This window comes from Salmo salar, chromosome ssa24, assembly GCF_905237065.1.
Source record: "Salmo salar chromosome ssa24, Ssal_v3.1, whole genome shotgun sequence".
Lineage (NCBI taxonomy): Eukaryota > Metazoa > Chordata > Actinopteri > Salmoniformes > Salmonidae > Salmo > Salmo salar.
This window is the reverse complement of record NC_059465.1, coordinates 23,964,848-23,981,538: the sequence shown is the minus strand read 5'-3', so window position 1 is coordinate 23,981,538 and position 16,691 is coordinate 23,964,848. Positions and strand designations below refer to the sequence as shown.

Sequence of the window (16,691 nt, the reverse complement as noted above, 5' to 3'; positions counted from 1 at the left end):
TCACCCTCTGAATGGCACACATACACAATCCATGTATCAAGGCTTAAAAATCCTTCTTTAACCTGTCTCCCCCTTCATCTACACTGATTGAAGTGGATTTAACAAGTGACCTCAATAACGGATACTTAGTTTCACCTGGTCAGTCTATGTAATAAAAAGAAAAGATGTTCTTAATATTTTGTATACTCTGTATAATGTGCATTATACTGGACAACAATTCTACAAACCTCTGAAGAGTGTGTTTAGGTAAGAAAGATTTACGGGATTTTCTTGGGGCAGTATAATCTGGTCACAACTGGCATTAACAGTTGTGATTAGATTGTTCTACATGCCGAGCTGGGCCTTGTTCAAATCAAAAATCAAATCAAATGTTATTTGTCACATGCGCCAAATACAACAAGTGTAGACAGTGAAATGCAGTGAAATGTTCTCTAACATCAGGGACATAGTACATGATTGTGTCTTCACCTACCTTGTCTTTAATACCTGGTCAGTGCAGTAAACTGCTCTCAAAAACAATGACAAGTTTCACAGTGCAGATACTCAAAGCCAGCAGCACCTGTGAGTGAGGGAAGAGACAAGTATTGAGATCCAGTGCACATAAAATCAGAGCAATAAAAAGGGCAAAACATATTGTACTCGTAGAAAATGTTAACCAAATAGCTAAAAAGGGAGACCAATAAAGAAGTTAAACACATGAAAATAATTGATAAAAAGCACTCGCCAACAAAATGATTTCTAGGCCTTTATTCTCAGGGCTTCATTGAGTTGTCATAATAGCCTATGGCATCCACTAGGTGTCAGTCAAAGATGGCTGCTCAATAGCATGTTTTCCATCAAATCCTTTAATTGCATAATTAATCCATAAAAACGTGCTAGTTTGCCTTAATGAATGCGACCATCCAACAGCACATATAGAGATAGTTTACCAACACGTCCAATGTCAAAGATGCATCGAATTATTACTGATGGTATTCTGGTACTAGAATATTGTCAATATTTTATGGCTGAAATGCAAGTGAAAAAGAATGGTAGCATTTATGCAATTCTATAGGCTATGGACACACACATTTAAATATAATCATCCCACGGTATTGAACACGTTGTTTGCATTCTTTAGGCGAAGTTGATGTGACCTATTCAAAAGTGCACCCACAGATCTAGACATACAACCCCACCGATGAAATCTACAGGAATGTTCATAGGCGCACTACAACTACCGCAAGCAGTAAACTGCGCCGCACACAGAAACAGCATTGGATTGTGGGTAAAATAATATCTTGTGTTTCCTGAATTAGTTATGGCAACAGTAACAGAAGGTTAACGTTTATAGAAATAACGTTTTTTTCCTTTAGTTTAGAATTTCAATTGTATGTCAATTCGCATGAGGCCGCATCTTGTGTAGAACTACAGGTTGACTGCTTGAAAAGTTATAACGGTAGCCAGCAATGAGTTTGAACGAACACTCTTTGCAAGCTCTGTCATGGAGAAAACTTTACTTGAGTCGAGCAAAGCTGAAGGCTACGAGCAGAACTTCAGCTCTCCTGTCGGGTTTCGCGATGGTGAGTACTGGACTCAGAGATTGGAGAGGATTCTGGCAACTTTGCCAAAATTGAGTTATATGACGCACAATTTCTTGACACATGACACCTACCGGCCTATTTGACTATCTAAAAATGTAGCGTTCGTAACCGAGTGGGAAGGTAGTAATTACCAGTTGTAAATACCAATTCAAGTGCTTTGAACTCGTTGAGAAACGCCGATTGGCTAATGTAATGGCCAACAAGCCGTGTCAACCATTAACTGAAAGTGGGCTCACAACTATCATGTCTGTAAACAAATTATAGTGTTCAAAAACCATAATTAATAGATTGCTTTTTATAAATAATATTTTGTTAAACGTATCTGCCGAAAATGTTATCGAGGTCATTCCCTTAGTAGAAGTCAGAGGTCAGCATGTGGGAGAAGTCGGAGCTCAGGGATGATGTCTCATTCAAATCAACTGGGAACTTGGAAATCTCAGACTACAGTGCATTCAAGAAAAATAAATTTGATGGATCATCCAACTCGGAATTCCAAGTCGGAAACTCCGGGATCTTTCTATACCTGAATGACTTGATCTCGTTTTTAGCATTCAGGGCTTGAACCACCCGATTTATAATGGCCATTATAAACTGGGTGGTTCGAGCGCTGAATGCTGATTGGCTAACAGCCGTGGTATATCAGACCGTATACAACAGGTATGATGAAACATTTATTTTTACTGCTCTAATTATGTTGGTAACCAGTTTATAATAGCAATAAGGCACCTCGGGGGTTTGTGATATATGGCCAATATACCACGGCTAAGTGTTGTTTCCAGATACTCAGCGTTGCGTTATGCTTAAGAAGAGACATGGTATATTTAAGCAATAAGGCACGAGGGGTTGTGGTATATAGCCAATATACCACGGTTAAGGGCTGTTCTTAAGTACGCCGCGAAGCGGAGTGCCTGGATACAACCCTTAACAGTGGCATATTGGCCGTAAACCACAAACCCCAGAGGTGCCTATTGCTATTATAAACAGGATACCATCATAAATATAATAGTAAACAACTAGTTTTGCTTCATACCTGTGGTATATTTTCTGATTTACACATGGCTGGAATGTTGTTGTTTCATCATCCAGGACCCAAACTACCTGGTTTATAATGCTGGATAAACCACAACCTTTTCATTGAAAATAACCTGTGGACAGATTTAACGATACAATTTAAAAAAAAATCTGTATGAAACCGGATACATTGCAATTTGTAACGCATAGATTTGCATCCCCACGGCCACGGATGGGGCATAGTTGAATGCATTGAAATGTCTCTGCATGTTTAAACCTCTATGCAAGGCCAGATGCAAAGTAAGGATGCCATTAGTGAGTCAGTCATATCTAAACCTTAACCTACCACAAATTAACTGCAGAATATCCTACTATACCATACAAGCCAATAACATTTAATCTGACAGTCACTCACCCAACAGACAGTTAGACCCAGTACAGTTGTTACCTGGTTACAGGGTTAGGCTACATCTTTCTGTGCAACCAACAGAGAAAAACATGGAATTGTCACTTGAAGTGGTTGAGCTATAAAATAGATAATTGTCTCTGAATGAAATCCTGGTCGTTGCTTTCTCGGTCAGTGTTTCGTGTTAAAATGCCTCTCTGTATTTCAGGTGGCTATGGTAGAGGTGCAGCTGGAGCCAGATCATGTGTATCCCCCAGGGCTGCTGATAGCCTTCAGCGCCTGCACCACTGTCCTAGTGGCAGTGCACCTCTTCGCCCTGATGATCAGCACCTGTATCCTGCCAAATCTGGAGGCGGTCAGCAACGTTCACAACTTAAACTCGGTCAACGAGTCACCCCATGAGCGCATGCACCGCCATATTGAACTGGCCTGGGCCTTCTCCACTGTTATCGGTACCCTGCTCTTCCTAACCGAGGTGGTTCTGCTGTGCTGGGTCAAGTTCCTGCCCCTCAGGCGCCCCACTGATAATGGCACCATCAGTTCTGGTGAGGCGGCAGCCATTGCCTCCACCTCCATCATGGTGCCATTTGGATTGGTGTTCATCGTCTTCGCTGTGCACTTCTACCGCTCTCTGGTCAGTCACAAAACTGACCGTCAGTTTCAGGAGCTGGAGGAGCTGTCCAATATCACCCGGCTGCAGAACCAGCTGGACCACAGGGCAGAGACGACCAGTCTGCAGCCCTCCTCTGTCCACTTCCCCTAACGGGAACATACACATGAGTAGAGAGAATAGAGCATTAGACAGCTGTAAGAAATCTATAATGAAGCATTTTATTAATCTATTTGCATGAGCACCCTGAGAAAGGATACTTTTATAGTAATATATCATTTCTACAGATGTTTTGTATTGGGATTTGGACTCTGCTCTAGGCTTTTTTCTATTTTCTTAAATAGTTGTGGAGAGGTCAGGAGAATTTGCTTTGTATTGTTCATTCGATTGGACTCAAGATACTTTTTGTTTTTACTTTGCTGCATGTCTATTGTCTTCCTTATGTCTTCAGAAACACATCTGAATAGCTGAATGTGAGTGTGAAATTTGTAGTTGAATATTCTTGGATATCTTCATTACATAGATGATATTTGTATTTATATCACATACACATGACTAAACTACATTTTGTCTGTGGCGGCTGGGGAACACCAAAAATGTGGGATGAACATTTTGTGAAGTAGCTAGAATTGTTCATTTACAAACGATAACCGGCCAATTTCCATGAAAGTAAAACTCCTCAGGAGAGTATAACATGTATTAACTGCTGTAATAGTTATGGTGCAAGCGAAGTGCAGAATTCAGATATTTTTTAGTCAGGTGACCTTAATCTGTCCCTCAGGTTTGGAATATTTATATTTTATCTTTTTAAACTCAACATTATTGATAATTAAAGATATGCTCTGATGGTTTTTTGATAAGTTAATGCATTTTAAGCACACTACTCATACTGTTGTTACATGATAGATGAACTCTTATACTGTAGTTGCGAAAATATTAGGCTGAAATATTGTCCTCAACATAATGTACATCCTTTAACAATACTGTAAAGCACTGATTGTTTTGCGTTTATGTGAAGTCACAAGTAGCTACTTCTAAATTAATTTCAATGGAGGCAAAACTTCAGATCTTTATCGTCAACCTTTGAATGTGATCCAGTGCACATATTACTTTAATAAAATAATGGCATATGATTATTTGCGGTTTTTATTATTTATACATCAGTATATTGGATGATGGTTGACACCTTTTTTTAAAACATCCCCTTTAAATGCCATTTGATGTTTTTAAGATGTTCTGTTTGAGGGCTTATTAAGCCCCACGCAATTATGTTTACTCTGACTATACTGCCTTGTGTCTGTTGCCAAATCCAAGAGGTTGAATAGTTTTATAGTCGTATACTGTAAATCTGTTACAATGTGGTGAGTCTCCCCAAAGGTAAGTGAATTGGATTGAGAAAACCTCTTTATTAGACAATCATTAACATTTATGAAATACATTATACATATTTTGTATGTCATATCTGATTACATTCATTGTCATTGGAAGGACTGGAGTCAATGTGCAATTGTTATTATGCATAACAACCCTAGGCTTACCGAAGAATGAATTCTACAAGCTAATCCAGATTTATGTTGCTTCATTTAATCATATTAATGTTTTTTTTTTTTTTTACATCTATGAGATGTACTATGTAAATTACTGTTTGAGTCAACCTTCTCTTTTGTATAAATTAAAAGATTTGGATGCATCAAAATGAAAAATACAATGGAACCTTCAATTATTATACAATGGTACCTTCAACTTCTTCCTCATGCATCCTTCATTTTCTAAGACCAAATGTCCCCATTTGTGGTTCTAGAACTTGAGGGCGTTGTTGATTTCTATTAAAGAAACACATTTTGACAATATGTCAAGAATTAGCAGGAAGGAACAACAAAGGAAGTCGGTTAGCAGAAGGGTAAAATGCAGCAACAATATTATAAGAGGACTCGTAGGGAGAAGTAGTCTGTCATCATCTGTGTTTTCCCTGAGTAGGGCTAGAGTATTGTCTGTTTCAGGAGCTCACGGTGGTGGATAGCATTATCTCTTGGGTCACAGAAGGGCACAGAATCCGTTCCTCCTCTTTGCCTTTCTGGATTTCCTTGTTGCTGCAAGGGCTCGTTTGGTAGCCTCTCTGAATACGTCCTCCACATTCTCTTTGTATTTGGCTGAACACTCCAAGTAGAGCTCAGCATTGATCTTCCTTTTGGTCTCTTCACCCTGCTCAGATTATTAAAAAAGTTGTGATATTCCTAATTGAGAGGCCAAAAAAACATAAACCTTGTCCTACTACTCTGAGGTGACTCTTCCTGTTTGGTGTTTTTAGAAAAAACCCTGAAGGCACAGTGATGCTGAAACATTGGTGTTTTTTTACCCAATAAATAACTGGGAGGTTATATATATGGAGTCTGTGACTCTCTTTGTTTTTATAGCTTACATTTTATTCTCTGTTAGTCAGCACCTCTACACTAAATACTTTTCTCTGGGTGTGCGCCCGCTCATGCTGTTTATTAGACAAATATTGTATGACAAAAGTTCCCTCTCTGACATGAACTAGTTCTGTTGTCAAAAAGAAAATGGCAGATAAATAAATTGAGTCCATGTAAAAGGGTTATTCAGAAATTGGATTACCACTCACAAATGTGGGGATTCGCCTTGTAATTACTGTCATAAACATAATATCATCAACGCTCTTGATCTTTTGAAAATGTTTTTATTCAAACACTTCTGATCAAAGTCTCCCATTCCAATCACACAACCCTAATTCAACCACTTGTATTGCATTTTCAATAAACCCAATACTAATTACTTATTATTATGTAAGTGGCATGGCAAATGTACATTCAATGTATATAAGTTAATACATACATACATACATACAGTATGGCTATGTATGAAATCTACCTGGATGTATGTGATGGGGTTCTGGCCTGAAGACCACAGTTTCCTTGCCAAGGCCTTGTCTTTCCGCAGATCTGTTTTGCATCCTACCAGGATAATAGGCACGCCATGGCAGAAGTGATGAACCTCGGGATACCACTGAAATATATGTAAACAGAGTTAGATATTATAAACATTCTACGTCATGCATTCTTGTGAGAGTGACTGCATCTACTGTGCAAAAATAATTCACCATGAACATGATAAATACTTGCTTGAGCAAGTATTCAAATAGATTTCTGATACTGACATATCTTCATATCATATATATATATATATATATATATATATATATATATATATCATATTCATATATGACACTGACATCTTCAGCGACTTTAATTCTGTTGTAAATGTCATAACTTTATATGGCAAGTATGTTAATAAGGTTTCTTCCTCATTCTGGGGATTTAAACAGACAAACAAGCAGTAAAGTATGAAGAGAAGACAGTGCAGTACCTTTATTAGGACATTGTCATAACTTGAGGGGCAAATTACATCATAGCAGATCAACACCAGGTTGGCATTCGGATAGGACAGAGGCCGTAATCAGTCATAGTCCGCTTGACCTGAAATACACAGAAATACACAGAAACAGATGGCTGTGCATTATTAGTCTGCCATGAAAATAATCGTATAGAAAAAAATCACTCTCTTAAGACGTTGGTTACTTAAATCAATGGCAGCCTTATCTGTTATTCCTAAATTTGTTATACCTCTATCTTTCTTTAAAATATAAATGTGTATAACTCTCTCCTGAATTTCACTTAGGCCTGTAAATGATTAAGATTATTTAGCAACCAGAGGGTGTTTGTTATTGCATTTCTAAGATATCTTTGACTACTTAATAATAGCACAACACGCCCACCAAAGACTTGGGATTCCTGTTTAGCCAGGTGTAAGTGCACTGGTGCTTTCAAAAGCATGGGTATACAAGACCTTACCTGCAGTATCATAGAGGTTCAGGCGAAACTCAGCCCCTCTGTACCTCACCTTGGCGACACATTTTTCAAACACAGAGGGAATATATTTCTGAAATGTATAGACAAAAATGTAGTTATATTTCAAGTCCTCTATTTTTTTTCAGATATGATTGCTAAAAAGGTTGAAATTAACTTTGCTCTTTTCGTCATTTTCTGTGGATATATAAATATAATTTTTGTCACATACAGTCAATTACTTCTCACTATAATTTGCTTACATGCAGAGTAAGAATAGTGCTGAAAAATGAATAACAATACATAGACATTTTTCACTCAAAGCAAGTGTAAAAAGAGAAGAGAAGCAGCCAGATGATGAGCTGGCTTTGTCAATTGTCTTACCTCTGGAAAGTATTTTTTTGTGTAAACCATGAGGAGGGAGGTTTTCCCACATCCACCATCACCTACTATCACAACCTTCAACTCCTCTCGCCGCCTGGTATGCCCACTGCTCACGCCTGACACGTTCTGTGGCATGCCTCTCTCTGAGAAGCTAGATGAAAATGTGGCAAAAGAGCCTCCTCTTGTTGAAGAAGATTTAGTTATCTGGATAACGGCCACAGACACTTGAGATAAGAATAAATGACAACAAACCCTGAGTGAGAAAACTGGCTTAACATAGTGTGAATAGCACTGTCCATTGTCACCTTGTACATACCTGGGCTGAATATCCAGTGGTTTTAAGGACGCTCCTCTTGGTTGAGTACTTACCCCTCCCACGACAGAAAAGTAGGGCCTCCCCTTTTCTCTGCCCCACCCCACCCATTTATTAATGAATGGGCACATTACCAATGCCTTATCCAGGAGCAGGGTTGGGTAGGTTACTTTCTAAATGTAATCCGTTACAGTTACTAGTTACCTGTCCAAATGTTTTATCAGTAATGTAACATTTGGATTACCCAAACTCAGTAATGTAATCTGATTGCATTCAGTTACTTTAGATTACTTTCTCCTTAACCAGCATTAGAAGAAGACCAAAATGTACTACCAATTGAACGACATCTATTGCAGGATAAATCAATGTTAAAGATTACATAGCTGGCCATATATGGATATTACATTTGTAATGCGTCTGTGTGTAGCTGGTGTAGATGAGTCAGGCGCAGGACAGCAGATATGAGTAATGTACGCAATTTTACTCAACAATAATCACAATACACGTCAAATAAATCCAAGGACACAATAATGGACCGATATACAATAAACAATCACTCACAAACAAACATGGGGGAACAGAGGGTTAAATAATGAACAAGTAATTGGGGAATTGAAACCAGGTGTGTAAGACAAGGACAAAACAAATAGAAAATGAAAAGTGGATCGGCGATGGCTAGAAGGCCGGTGACGTCAACCGCCGAACGCCGCCCGAACAAGGAGAGGGACCGACTTTGGCGGAAGTCGTGACAGTACCCCCCCTTGACGCGCGGCTCCAGCAGCGCACCGACACCGACCTCGGGGACGACCCAGAGGACGAGGCGCAGGGCGATCCGGATGGAGACGGTGGAACTCCCACAGCAACGAAGGGTCCAAGACGTCCTCCACCGGCACCCAGCATCTCTCCTCCGGACTGTACCCCTCCCACTCCATGAGGTACTGAAGGCCCCTCGCCCGACGCCTCGAGTCCAAGATGGCCCGAACAGCATACGCCGGGGCCCCCTCGATGTGCAGAGGGGGCGAAGGAACCTCCCGCACCTCAGACTCCTGGAGTGGACCAGCCACCACCGGCCTGAGGAGAGACACATGGAACAAGGGATTAATAAGGTAATCTGGGGGAAGCTGTAACCTGTAGCATACCTCGTTCAGTCTCCTCAGGACTTTGAATGGCCCCACAAACCGCGGGCCCAGCTTCCGGCAGGGCAGGCGGAGGGGCAGGTTTTGGGTCGAGAGCCAGACCCGGTCGCCTGGTGCAAACACTGGGGCCTCACTGCAGTGGCGGTCGGCGCTCGCCTTCTGCCGCCTCACGGCCCGTTGCAGGTGCACATGGGCGGCGTCCCAGGTCTCCTCCGAGCGCTTAAACCATTCGTCCACCGCAGGAGCCTTGATCTGGCTCTGATGCCAAGGTGCCAGAACCGGATGATACCCCAGTACGCACTGGAAGAGGGAGAGGTTAGTGAAGGAGTGGTGGAGTGAGTTTTGGGACATCTCTGCCCAGGGGATGAACGCCGCCCACTCCCCCGGCCGGTCCTGGCAATATGACCGCAGAAACCTACCCACATCCTGGTTTACTCTCTCCACCTGCCCGTTACTCTCGGGGTGAAAACCTAAGGTGAGGCTGACCGAGACCCCCAGACATTCCATGAACGCCCTCCAGACCCTGGACGTGAACTGGGAACCCCGATCAGAGACTATGTCCTCAGGCACCCCATAGTGCTGGAAGACGTGAGTGAACAGGTCCTCCGCAGTCTGTAGGGCCGTAGGGAGACTAGGCAAAGGGAGGAGACGGCAGGACTTCGAAAACCGATCCACAATGACCAGGATCGTGGTGTTGCCCTGTGAGGGAGGAAGATCTGTCAGGAAGTCCACCGACAGGTGCGACCACGGCCGTTGTGGAACGGGCAGGGGTTGTAACTTCCCTCTGGGCAGGTGCCTGGGAGCCTTGCACTGGGCGCACACCGAGCAGGAGGAAACATAAACCCTCACATCCTTGGCCAAGGTGGACCACCAGTACTTCCCACTAAGACAGCGCACTGTCCGACCGATGACAGGATGACCAGAGGAGGGTGAAGTGTGGGCCCAATAGATCAACCGGTCGTGGACAGCAGACGGAACATACAGACGCCCAGCCAGACACTGGAGAGGAGTGGGCTCTGTACGTAACGCCCGCTCGATGTCCGCGTCCAGCTCCCACACTACCGGTGCCACCAGGCAAGAGGCTGGGAGAATGGGAGTGTGATTCATGGACCGCTCCTCTGTTTCATACATCCGGGACAGTGCGTCTGCCTTAGTGTTCTGGGAACCTGGTCGGTAGGACAGGGTGAACACAAAACGGGTAAAAAACATGGCCCACCTTGCCTGGCGAGGGTTCAGTCTCCTCGCCGCCTGGATGTACCCCAGATTGCGGTGGTCAGTCCAGATGAGAAAAGGGTGTCTCGCCCCCTCAAGCCAATGTCTCCACGCCTTCAGAGCCTTGACGACAACCAACAGCTCCCGGTCCCCCACATAGTTTTGCTCTGCCGGGCTGAGCTTCTTCGAAAATAAGTCACAGGGGCGGAGCTTTGGTGGCATACCCGAGCGCTGAGAGAGCACGGCTCCTATCCCAGCCTCAGACGCATCTACCTCCACTATGAACGCCAAAGAGGGATCCGGATGAGCCAGCACGGGAGTCGAGGTAAACAGAGCCCTCAGGTGACCAAAAGCCCTGTCCGCCTTAGCCGACCACTGCAGTCACACCGGTTCCCCCTTCAGCAGTGAGTTAATGGGAGCCGCTACCTGAACAAAGCCCCGGATAAACCTCCGATAGTAGTTGGCAAACCCTAGGAACCGTTGCACTTCCTTTACCGTGGTGGGAGTCGGCCAATTACGCACGGCTGAAATGCGGTCACTCTCCATCTCTACCCCTGACGTGGAAATGCGGTACCCTAGGAAGGAGATGGACTGTTGGAAGAACAGACATTTCTCAGCCTTGACGTACAGGTCATGCTCCAACAGTCGACCAAGCACCCTGCGCACCAGGGACACATGCTCGGCACGTGTAGCGGAGTATATCAGAATGTAGTCGATATACACCACTACACCCTGCCCGTGCAGGTCCCGGAAAATCTCGTCAACAAAGGCCTGGAAGACTGATGGAGCATTCATCAACCCGTACGGCATGACGACGTACTCATAGTGCCCCGAGGTGGTACTAAATTCCGTCTTCCACTCGTCCCCCTCCCGGATACGCACCAGGTTGTAAGCGCTCCTGAGATCCAATTTTGTGAAGAAGCGCGCCCCGTGCATTGACTCGATCGCACTGGCGATGAGAGGCAGCGGGTAGCTGTACCTCACAATGATCTGATTGATACCCCGATAGTCAATACATGGGTGCAGACCTCCATCCTTCTTCTTCACAAAAATGAAACTCGAGGAGGCAGGTGAAGTGGAGGGCCGAATGTATCCCTGCCCCAGGGATTCGGAGACATATTTTTCCATAGCCGCCGTCTCCTCCTGTGACAGAGGATACACGTGACTCCTGGGAAGTGCTGCGTCTACCAGGAGATTTATCGCACAATCCCCCCGTCGATGGGGTGGTAATTGAGCCGCCTTCTTCTTACAGAAGGTGAGAGCCAAATCGGCATATTCTGAGGGGATGCGCACGGTGGAGACCTGGTTTGGACTTTCCACCGTAGTCGCACCGATGGAAACCCCTACACACCTCCCTGAGCACTTTCGTGACCACCCCTTGAGAGCCCTCTGTTGCCACGAAATAGTGAGGTCATGACAGGCCAACCAGGGTAGGCCCAGCACTATGGGAAACACAGGAGAATCGATAAGGAAGAGACCGATTCTCTCCTTGTGACCCTCCTGCGTAACCATGTCTAGTGGAGCGGTGGCCTCCCTACTCAGCCCTGACCCTAATGGTCGACTATCTAGGGCGTGCACAGGGAAGGGCATATCCACAGGAACAAGGGGGATCCCTAAACTATGGGCAAATGAACGGTCAATAAAATTCCCAGCTGCGCCTGACTCTACGAGTCCCTTATGGTGGATGGACATGGGGGAACAGAGGGATAAATAATGAACAAGTAATTGGGGGATTGAAACCAGGCGTGTAAGGACAAAACAAATGGAAAATGAAAAGTGGATCGTGATGGCTAGAAGGCCAGTGACGTCGACCGCCGAACGCCGCCCGAACAAGGAGAGGGACCGACTTCGGCGGAAGTCGTGACAACATTTTACTTTATGGGTTGGTTATGTAGGCTTCTTCTAACCCATCGGTTTCTACTACATATAATAATACGATTAAATTATATATTTACGTTAAAAACCAAAGTCTATCAGAATTCCAGTTACTCTGTTTTGGTAAAAAGCTGAGTCGATGTGTCTCTCAGTGTCACACCCTGATCTTTCACCTATCTTTGTGATTGTCTCCACCTCCCTCCAGGTGTCGCTCATCTTCCCCATTATCTCCAGTGTATTTATACCTGTGTTCTCTGTTTGTCTGTTGCCAGTTCGTTTTGTTTCATCAAGCCTACCAGCGTTTTCCCCTCTGCTCCTGTCTCTCGATTGTTCCAGTTTCCTAGTTTTCCCGGTGTTGACCATTCTGCCTGCCCTGACCCTGCCTGCCGTCCTGTACCTTTGCCCCACCTATCTGGATTACTGACCTCTGCCTGCTCTTGACCTGTTTGTTGCCTCCCCCTGTTTGATTAATATACTGTTGTTCCTTCGATGTTGTCTGCATCTGGGTCTTACCTGAGGCGTGATAGTACGAACAGGCCATGACTGACCCAGCGGACTCAGACCAGCTGCGCAACGCCATCTCCAAAGGAGCCACCATTGGTAGGCATGAGGAATTGCTTCGTGGCCTTTTGGAGGGGGTCCACACCTTCGCTGAACGCCATGACCGGGTGTTGGACATCTTGCTGGAGAAATTCTGCGGGTTGGCTGGGAGGCAGCCTACTATGACGTAACCTCACAGCCCCTCAGTAACACGGCTGTTAGCAGCGCCGCCTCACCGGTCCCTCCGCCTTCCTGAGAGCCCCGCTTACCTCCCCCAGAATGCTTCAATGGAGAACCGGGCACCTGTCGGGCATTTCTAACTCAGAATGCCCTCATCTTCGTGCTTCAGCCCTCCTTCTTCCCCTCGGACCGCTCTAAGATAGCGTACCTTATCACGTTGATGTCCGGGAGGACGCTCGCCTGAGCTACAGCTGTATGGGAGCAACAGCCGGCCATATGCATCAGTCTGGAGGAGTTTGTGGGAGAGGTTAAGAAGGTGTTTGATGCCCCATTTTCTGGGATAGAGGCTGCCCGGAAGCTACTCCAGCTTCGGCAGGACTCCCGCAGTGTGGCAGACTATGCGGTGGATTTCCGTATGTTGGCTGCTGATAGTGCCTAGAACCAGGAAGCGCTGTTCGACATGTTCCTACACGGAGTCTCGGAGGAGGTCAAGGACGAGCTTGCAGCCTGGGAATTACCGATGGATATCAATTCCCTCATCACCTTGACCATCAGGATCGGTGGGCGACTACGGGAACAACGGAGGGAGAGGAGATTAGATTTCGCTCACCCGTCCAAGGATTCCACCTCGCCTCCGAGGCATCCCGGAAGTCCCCGACGGCCCCATTGCCGAGAGAACCCGAGGCTACCCGAGGTTCCCCGAGAGTCGCCAAAGACGGCCAAGTCTCCGTTTCCCGAGCCTATGCAACTAGGCAGAGCTGGGTTGTCTCCAGTAGAACGGTTATACAGGCTCAACACTAAGAGTTGCCTGTATTGCGGGACTCGTGGTCATTTTGTGTCCTCTTGTCGGTTAAAAGACCTGGTTTACCTTTAGGAGCGAGTACTCTGGTGGGCCATATGGAGAACTTTTCTGCTTCCCTTACTCGCACTGTTTCATTCCATTCTGCTGTGGGGAAATCAGTCGAAATCTCTCCGGGTCCTCATTGACTCTGGGGCCGATGAGAGCTTTTTGGACGCTACCCTGGCTTCCAAGCTGGATATCCCCACTCAGCCCCTCTCCATACCCATGGACGTTAGAGCGCTGGACGGGTGCTCTATTGGTCGGGTCACCCACAATTCCACTCCCATCAACCTACGGGTGTCAGGGAACCACAGCAAGACTATTCAATTTCTGCTCATTAAGTCTCCTCAGATTTCTGTGGTATTGGGATTCCCCTGGCTCCAGCGACATAATCCTCTCATTAACTCGTCTACTGGGGCCATCATAGGCTGGAACCCGTTCTGCCACGCCCATTGCCTGAAGTCAACAAAACCTACCCCGGGACGTCTTCCTGGGGGCTTGGAAGTTGCCCCGGACCTCTCCGCCATTCCCGTGGAGTACCAGGACCTTCAGGAGGTGTTCAACAAGGCCCGGGCCACTTCGCTTCCACCGCACAGAACATATGACTGCGGGATTGACCTTCTGCCCAGCACTACTCCGCCCCGGGGACGACTGTACTCTCTGTCAGGACCGGAGACCAAGGCTATGGAGACCTACATTGGGTACTCCCTAGCTGCAGGATTTATCTGTCCTTCTTCCTCTCTGCCAGTGCAGGGTTATTTTTGTGGAGAAGAAGGACAAGACCCTGCGCCCGTGCATCAACTACCGGGGACTCAATGACATAACGGTGAAAACTCCTACCTGCTACCACTCATCTCCTTGGTCTTCGAGCCGCTCCAGGGGGCCAACGTGTTTTCCAAGCTAGATCTAAGGAACACCTAACACCTGCTGCAGATAGGAGAGAGGGATGAGTGGAAGACCACTTTCAACATGACCAGCGGCCACTACGAGTATTTGGTCATGCCATTTGGCCTTACCAATGCCCCTGTTGTGTTCCAGGCTCTGGAAAATGATGTTCTCTGCGACATGTTGAACCGGTTCATCTTCGTCTACATTGATGACATCCTCATCTTCTCCCTTTCCCCCCAAGAACACGTGCTCCACCTTCGACAGGTTCTTCAACGCCTCCTGGAGAATCAGCTGTTTGTAAAAGCAGAGATGTGCGAGTTCCATCGCTCCACCATCCCCTTTCTGGGTTACATCATCTCTGCTGTGAGTGGCCAAATGGATCCCAGGAAGGTGGGAGCAGTGGTGGATTGGCCCCAGCCTACGTCCAGGGTGCAGCTGCAATGTTTCCTGGGGTTCTCCAACTTTTATCTCCACTTTATCCGGGGTTACAGCACCCTGGCTTCTCCCCTGTCAGCACTTACCTCTCCCAAGGTTCCGTTCACGTGGTCCCCTGCTGCTGACCGTACGTTCTGGGACCTCAAACATTGCTTCACCACTGCTCCCATCTTGGTTCATCCTGACCATTCCCGTCAGTTCGTGGTGGAGGCCGATGCTTCTGATGTAGGAGTGGGGGCGGTCCTGTCCCAGCGTTCTGCCCTGGACCTTAAGCTACAATGGCTTGCGAAAGTATTCACCCCCCCTGGCATTTTTCCTATTTTATTGCCTTACAACCTGGAATTAAAAGTATTTTTTGGTGGGGTTTGTATCATTTGATTTACACAACATGCCTACCACTTTGAAGATGCTAAATATTTTTTATTGTGAAACAAACAAGAAATTAGACAAAAAACTGAAAACTTGAGTGTGTGTAACTATTCACCCCCCCCCCAAAAAAAAGTCAATACTTTGTAGTGACACCCTTTGCTGCAATTACAGCTGCAAGTCTCTTGGGGTATGTCTCTATAAGCTTGGTACATCTAGACACTCTAATTTTTGTCCATTCTTCAAGGCAAAACTTCTCCAGCTCCTTCAAGTTGGATGGATTCCTCTGGTGTACAGCAACCTTTAAGTCATACCACAGATTCTCAATTTGATTGAGGTCTGGGCTTTGACTAGGCCATTCCAAGACATTTAAATGTTTCCCCTGAAACCACTTGAGTGTTGCTTTAGCATTATGCTTATGGTTATTGTCCTGCTGGAAGATGAACCTCCGTCCCAGTCTCAAATCTCTGGAAGACTGAAACAGGTTTCCCTCAAGAATTTCCCTGTATTTAGCAGCATCCATCATTCCTTCAATTCTGACCAGTTTCCCAGTCCCTGCCGATGAAAAACATCCCCACAGCATGATGTTGCCACCACCATACTTTACTGTGGGGATGGTGTTCTCAGGGTGATGAGAGGTGTAGCGTTTTCCTTGATGGCCAAAAAGCTTAATTTTAGTCTCATCTGACCAGAGTACTTTCTTCCATATGTTTGGGGAGTCTCTCACATGCCTTTTGGCGAACGCCATGCATGTTTGCTTATTTTTTTCTGGTCACTCTTCTGTAAAGCCCAGCCCATGATTGTTTTAACCATGTTAAGAGGATATACCGTGTTTGTTTACATTGACAATGTTTACAAACATTGGAGAAAAACAAGCTTGTCTTTTGGGGTCTCATGGAGTGTGACAGTTGAACTAAGCTCATGAGGCATTTATATACTTCAAGAATCAATGGATATATGGATGTCGCAACTACAGATTTAAGTCTATCAAAAGTGTGTGGGTTTGTCCATTAGGCCTTGGATTTTTTTTATAAGCATGAATTAGATTGAA

General features: G+C 45.4%; 1 protein-coding gene and 1 pseudogene across 1 annotated transcript; one reads left to right on the top strand and one right to left on the bottom strand.

Annotated features, from left to right (window-relative positions):
- The first annotated feature begins 1,253 nt into the window (after positions 1–1,253).
- Positions 1,254–4,743, top strand: LOC106585507 (calcium release-activated calcium channel protein 1). The gene is made up of 2 exons (XM_014171790.2): positions 1,254–1,562; positions 3,209–4,743. Exons 1-2 carry the CDS (start codon positions 1,449–1,451, stop codon positions 3,761–3,763), a joined length of 669 nt encoding a protein of 222 aa, XP_014027265.1. The 5' UTR covers positions 1,254–1,448; the 3' UTR covers positions 3,764–4,743.
- On the bottom strand, positions 2,969–8,169 carry LOC106585508 (rho-related GTP-binding protein RhoF-like; annotated as a pseudogene).
- Between the last annotated feature and the right edge of the window lie 8,522 nt (positions 8,170–16,691).

Bases quoted from the DNA above. Each gene is read 5' to 3' on its own strand.
- LOC106585507 (XM_014171790.2), top strand. From the start codon at position 1,449: ATGAGTTTGAACGAACACTCTTTGCAAGCTCTGTCATGGAGAAAACTT. The intron at 1,563-3,208 runs GTGAGTACTGGA...TCTGTATTTCAG, and splicing joins TCCTGTCGGGTTTCGCGATG to GTGGCTATGGTAGAGGTGCA.